This window comes from Sphaeroforma arctica, assembly GCF_001186125.1.
Source record: "Sphaeroforma arctica JP610 unplaced genomic scaffold supercont1.4, whole genome shotgun sequence".
NCBI classification, from domain to species: Eukaryota; class Ichthyosporea; order Ichthyophonida; genus Sphaeroforma; species Sphaeroforma arctica.
Genome location: NW_014040554.1, coordinates 208596 through 215443, shown reverse-complemented (window position 1 = coordinate 215443; position 6848 = coordinate 208596). Strand labels below are relative to the sequence as shown.

Genomic DNA, 6848 nt, shown 5'->3' with positions numbered 1-6848 from the left:
ATATTTATACATACTTATACATTCATACATAGGTATTTATACATACGCATACATTTATACATATATATATATATATTTATACATTTGTATATATATATATATGTACATATACAATATATATATATATATATATATATATATATATATATATATATACTCTCTCTCTCTCTTATATATCTTATATATATATATATATATATATATATATGTATATATATATATATATATAATTTATTACTCTATAAAAACTAAAATAGTTATTATTCTTATATCCATTCATTGTTTAATTGGTATATATACCTATATGTCATATAGTGTATTTTGAAAATGAAGAAAGAAGACATATCAATACGTAAAGTGTGTATACTAAAAGATGAAATTGGAAACATATTTAAATACAGAGTGCGTGACAGTCAAACTGATTTTAAAAGTGCAGTCAGACTGTCACAATCGCTTCATTGTCCACACAGTCCGTTTCGGGCTAAATATTCGACAAAAATGCAAATGGACGAAATTTGTTTATATAACTCGGAATACGTACCGTTGGATCATTATTTTCTAGTGATTAGCACTGATAAATTTTTAGAGGTAGACAGAATAGAAGATACTTGTGTATATATTACATATAATGCTAGATGTGAACAAAGTTTGTCGCTCGTACCTGCCCAATATCCATATCTGAAACAATGGGTAGCGAACTGTACTTCCGGTTCAATTCGTTCTCATGCAGATCAATCTGTGATATATGTCGAAACGATGCTAAGCAGAGAGAGACACCCACAAGCAACACTACTATTGTGGGCTTAAGTTCGCCATTCGGCACGAGATATTTTGTTTTCATTTTCATATATCAGGAAAGCTCTGTGAGTGCACTCCATAGCAGAACTAGCGATTGTTTAGTAACTCAGAGCATGTGGGCTTCCAGGCCAATTGATCTCTGTGCTGGGCATCCACCGGTAAAGATGGATGTAATTATTAGTACAATGTGCAACAGATTGTACTTATGCTACCTATGATACAATCGCACTGTGCTATTGTTTCTACCAGAACTGAGCGAACAGTTGTCCTCAGACATCAGCTGTGAAGTGTGAGCCGAGTAGCCGACCATCATTTTTATTTTTTAACCAGCTTTTGTGTTTTAAAAAATTGCCACCCCGGACCCAGGGGTAATAAACCAATAAACTATGTTTTGAATGACTGATAGTTTATTATAATTATATGTATAATAAAGTAGAGAAAATAAGAAGTAAACAAAAACATGCTCTGTCTCTATGGAGATCGTTTCCAGGCGAAAACAATTAATGTTTGTAGTTAGGAGTTTGTAGTTACGAGTCAATTACAGAAGGAGTTCGGTACGAGTCCCAGTTTAACTCTGAACAGGAAGTCATACATTTTTTTTATATCATTGAAAACCTTTTCTTTTTCAAAAGTTTAATTAATAGAGTCGAGTTTACAGTTTACACTAGCAGGTTTACCTGGACCAAAAACCCCAGTTTAGGGTTTCGGACTTTCGGTTCATTGCTGCGTATATTTACAATTGTTTTTGGTCATAAAACAAAGAGACAAAAACAACCAAAAGATAAAAAGGCAAAAAAGTAGATACTTTAGATAAAAACAGGCATTTTAGGATGAGGATTGCCGAATGCCGACGCCCCGAAGTTCCGAACGGAACTTCTGAGGCCGAAGGACCGACTCACGACGGCCGCCGCCGAAGCCGTCAAGTCGGCGTCGAGCCGGCGACAACAAATCATTAAAATCAACAATATATAATATTCTATTTTTTTATAAAAACATTACTGAATATTTCAGCATACATACAATATCTTGTTTAGAAACAAAATGGAATACTTTTTAATATTTGTACTTTAAAAAAAACAATTAAAAAAAGGCGTGTCCATGACTCTAAATATGTACTGTCTCGCACTCTCGTTATCATGTTGTGTGCTCGACTGCCCTACTCTACTACTTTAGAGAGGCCCTCTCACTCTTACAACTGACAACTGACAACTTCTTGACAACAAGACTATGTATCTATTGTATTTACTCTATTCAGAGACTGTGAGACAGTAAGAGTCTTCGATGTCGAATTGTAGATGCGAAATATTAGAATCACAAGTTGACATTTGACAGGCTGACAGCTGTGTCTGAGTGTCAGATGCTGAGATGTCATATGTGGAGATGTCAGATCAAATGTGAGCCCATGACACATTGACAACTGAACAAGCCCGCAATTCGAATTATGAGTTGATCAGTTGACAGCTGTCATCTGACAAGTGTCAGCAGAAACTGTGACAAGCTGACAATGGTGGAATGTAGAATTGCCCAATAGTCAATGACAATGATCCTTTCAATTTATAAACGATTTATATTGGTTATATCATTACACGATAGGCAAAACCGAGAATAATCAACCGGACTGTTGATATTTGTATGAGCATATAACCGACAACGATACCGATGCATACACACTCAAAAAAAAAAACGGGATTGACATAAAGACATTGTGAGTTTGTGAGTTGTGACACTGACATTTTTTCAGGGGTGTATGTCGCTGTCGTTTACCAACCCAGGGCCCGGCCAGGGGTCAGCTGGAACAATGGTCGAGTGACAGAGTCTCAAGAGTCAAGTAACTGAAGAGTGATGACTCACTCCGTACTCTCTCTCTGGGCTCCAGGAGTCCAGGAGTCCAGGAGCCAAAAAAGAAAAGTAGCAAATATTTGTTTTGCTTTTGGTATTTTAAAAAAAACAAAAAAAACAAAAATACAAACCAAATAGATATCCAGAGTCTTTGAAACCTGAACTTCCTGAAGTCTGAATTTACTAAATATTTCAAGTCAAGTTATACTGAGGGTCGTCACCGGCACATAAGATATGGTTCAGACATTTGTTTAGTAAATACACATGGTGTAAAACAATATCACGCATACTTTTAGAACGCTCGTCGACGTTGTCGTTCCTCGCATCGTTAGGGCTTTCCTTTTGTACTCCAGTTTTTTTTTGGTGTTATGCAGTATTTGCCCAATAGGCTCTCGTGCACATGATCAGATTGCGGATTGATTGTAATGTGTATAACATATATCTGACATATGCTGGTAGTAATTCCCTTTGCTATACTCTCGACTTAAGTACGCATGTTTCGTATGTCATAATTATAGCAGGTTATGTTGACGAACTGCATTCCGGTAAAACATATGTCACTCGGTTTGATTGTCGGGATTGCGTTAGAAGGTGAAGCTAGGTGGGGTGTCGTGGTACATGAGGCTTGGTATTAAAGTTTCATTTAAAAAAAATCTTCTCGTGTCTCCTGTTGAGTTGTTAAATTGTTGCGTGCACACAAAGTGTGGCTGGGTGTAAAGTTTGTGGGAGAGTTGGAGAGTCGAGAGTCGAGTGTTTTTAGGGTTTGGATGCCGTATGCAGTATGCAGTGTTGGACAGATTATGTATAATTTTAATATGTTATTGTGGAGTGTGCCAGTGTGGTCTGTCCCACAGGGTACAGGCCCACAGGCCACAACAACCTGTCGTAGGCCACACCCTGTGAGGCCGTGGGGTTGTGCTTTGTTAGTGGTGACCTGTGGCCTGTGGCTCGAGGGACCTTGTATTTTGATATTTAGTAATATTAATCGTTAAAGTTTATGTTTTAAATATCAATAGAGAAACAAACAATATATATTACTATTATTGTCTGTCACTACACTCAAGAAGTCACTAATAAATACTAAATAAAGTGAATTCTGAACTCTAGAGAGTCTCGACTGCTATATGTAATCAAGACTTTCATATTTGTCAAATGTATTCATCATGTCCGAGTAGTGTACTATAACAAAAGACAAAAGCAACAAACAAAAGTTGTAAATACATATTTACTGTGTAATTAGTATTTACATACATCCTACAATACAAACAAATATTTTTTTAAAAATATATACAAAGACGAAAGATCTTAATTAGATCTCCCTCTCTTATATCATAATATTTGGTTTTTAAAAATAAACACCAAAATTGATAAAAGGGCTAAACAAAAACTAAAAAGGCAACTAAAAATACTTTTCGCCTGTTTTAATCAAATCCCGATCCGAGGGTGACTTTCATGGTCGTGACTCTTGAGCAGACGTGAGCTAAGCTCAATACGTTTGCCTATATGCGATAAACTTTAAACGTAAACGAAAAAGTATTGTTTTTTTAAAGCGGTTTAAAGTATATCGGGGGCAAATCGACCGTATTTTTTCCCCTCCAAATTTGCACCTGAGAAATTGACCTTTTTTTCAAATGAAAAGGCGATTTGAAACTATTCACAATTACCACAAAGTGAACATGACAGTTAGGCCGCTTCAAAAAATACCTATTTGTAAACCCATAGGACTATATTTAGGATAAAACTTTGAACGTAAACGCTTAATTTGTTTTTGTTTTTGTTTTGCGTTTTAACGGTAAACGTAATGAGGTTAGGTCGTGACTCGGACTCCTTGAGTCTTGACACTCTTATAGAGAGCGAGAATACTCTCGGGCAATGGACATCAATATGATAAATTATATGGAGTGCCTCGAACTGCGAAGCATCAAGCATAAATCTTTAAAAATAGCCTTTATATTCTATACAATTAGGGCGAAGCTTGTTTAAAAAAATAAATAAATAAACAAAAGTAAATACCTCTTGTCAAATTGTGAATATTGAGACAAAGTGTATTACTATTATGCTGGAACCTGGCCTCCCAATTCACCATATAACCTCGCTTCATTGTACTAGCGATACAACTTGATGAATTTTGTTCAAAACTCGTACATATTCATATTATTATCCAACATGTACGATACCATGAATCCGTTCAAACCATCCATGAACCGCGACCTTGCGGCTACCTACGGTAACAATCTAATGTATGTAGCTCTACCGGGTGTGTATGGACTGCTTTCTCGATACTGGATCAGCGGCATAGACCCACTACTCATCGCAACCACGGCCTCATATACATACGTTGGTGTAGTGTATGAAGTGGTAAACGAGACCATACCACGTGCGTATTATCGACCCTTCTCTGCCATGCATATCCTCGGGGAGCCCTCCGTTGGTTTCAACTCTGGTCGTATCCATGACAACGAGGCTGACATCAGTGAGTTTCGACATGATGGAAGTGTATTCGTACCCAAATGCACATCGAAGGAGCAATCCGCAAGACTAATCGAGCAACTACCGGACCGGACCACTGCTCTCATCACTCACGCTACTATGGTGGCACTCTTGACTGTATTCTTCATGATATTCGCACCAGAGTTCAGTGCAGCTACCACCGGATCGACCTCACAGGGAACCATAGAATATGTTCGGTAATCAATTGCTGCTCAAATATTGGGCGGATTCGAGATAGGTATGGCAAGTCTCTTGAAGGCTACAGGATATTCCGTCGTTTCAGCTATCAGTATCAACGGCAGAGTGTTCATGCAGTTGGTATTGGATCTGTTGTTTCTGTCCCCATGGCATCCATTAGGTGGAGATCCGACCGTATTGACCCAGGCGAGAATTACGCTAGTAGTTCAGGTAGGTGGAGGCCTAGATCTGTTGTCATTTGCCCTTTAACAATCCGGCTGAATTGTCCTGACACTTGATTCCAGTAAATATTTCACAGTTCTGGTGTGGTACCTTCATGTGACATGTTATTGTATCACCTTTCAATATCGCACATTGACTGTTGTATACATCATAGTTTCTCGTCCTAATTCTGGAATCGCTATCTGACATTCCGTGCAGATTTTCTCGCTGGCATTCATGACCGGCGTGACTGTCTGGTTCTTCGCCCAACTCAAAGAACAAATTGCCCAGTTCTACCCTGCCTACAAATCAACGACGAACTACCTCAGTCTATTCCGGCCGGTATTGCGTTTTAAGCGCCTGGTCAAACACTCCCTAGGGCCGCTCTTTGAAGTGGTACTGCGAAATGGAGTGTATTTATGGTTTGTTGTGGACATGGTACAGATGGGCCAGGAATATGCTGCAGCATGGTATGTAGATTTAAACCAAACGTGAATGGTTGATTTATCATGCCATTTTCATATGATAGGTATTGCACTATTCGTCTCGGTTTGTCGAGTAGCGATTCTTTTTGCGTGCGTGTCTCACAACGATGACAGAGAAATGCATATTTGCATTCAACACTTTGTACTTGTGGATTTAATTTATTGCTGCATCATCGAAACATGCTAGATCAGTATACACAATCCCTTATTTTAAACATGCAACAAAACCTCCATTCACTCAATTTACTATTATATTTATATATATTCCTGTCTTCCGTATATCTTCGCAAATTCCACAAGGATGTCTTCAATGCAATGCGTTGGTCCATAGTCATGATTCCAGTCTTGGCTGTGACCGATAGTAAATAATGAGTGGTACGCTTGGATTTTAGATATTCGCGTGTAGAATATTTGCTGTAGATTCGGCCGCAATCTATACTTCTCCACCTGAACCGGTGCCGCACACGCGCAGACAACATGATCAGTCTGTGAAGCCTTCCTAGCAGCCTTTGTACAACAACAATATCTAAGACACTTCTAACTCACATATTGTACCTGTAAAATTTGCAGCCGTCTCCTTCATCACGGGCCAGAGATGGGCAACAGTACTAGCGTGGTACGGTAAGAACAGCTCAACCTCCTCGCTGACTGCACTCAATGAAGTGAATGTCAACGCATCCAAGTCTGGAGATGACCTTGATGACGTCCTCTCAGGTACGTTATATGCGAATTTCATATGTGCTTTTATGTATGTGCACGCTTGAAAATGGGGCTACGCCAGCCTTAAAGTCATATATATATATACATATATATACATATATATATATATATATATAT

At 38.2% G+C, this 6848-nt stretch overlaps 3 protein-coding genes across 3 annotated transcripts in view; 2 read left to right on the top strand and 1 right to left on the bottom strand.

The window, feature by feature from the left end:
• Positions 1–4803: 4803 nt before the first annotated feature.
• SARC_00176 (hypothetical protein) lies at positions 4804–5328 on the top strand (the record flags this gene model as incomplete). The annotated part of the gene is made up of 1 exon (XM_014306169.1): positions 4804–5328. The coding sequence occupies one exon, from the start codon at positions 4804–4806 to the stop codon at positions 5326–5328; it is 525 nt and encodes a 174-aa protein (XP_014161644.1).
• A 39-nt stretch (positions 5329–5367) lies between these two features.
• Positions 5368–6021, top strand: SARC_00175 (hypothetical protein; the record flags this gene model as incomplete). The annotated part of the gene is made up of 2 exons (XM_014306168.1): positions 5368–5535; positions 5746–6021. 2 exons carry the CDS (start codon positions 5368–5370, stop codon positions 6019–6021), a joined length of 444 nt encoding a protein of 147 aa, XP_014161643.1.
• Positions 6022–6537: 516 nt separating this feature from the next.
• The window catches only part of SARC_00174 (hypothetical protein), a gene marked incomplete at its 3' end in the record, with an annotated part of 5498 nt that continues 5187 nt past the window's right edge, over positions 6538–6848 (bottom strand). Inside the window, exon 2 of the mRNA XM_014306167.1 lies at positions 6538–6659. Coding sequence (XP_014161642.1) covers positions 6538–6659 — 122 coding nt within the window. The remainder of the gene's footprint in view (positions 6660–6848) is intronic.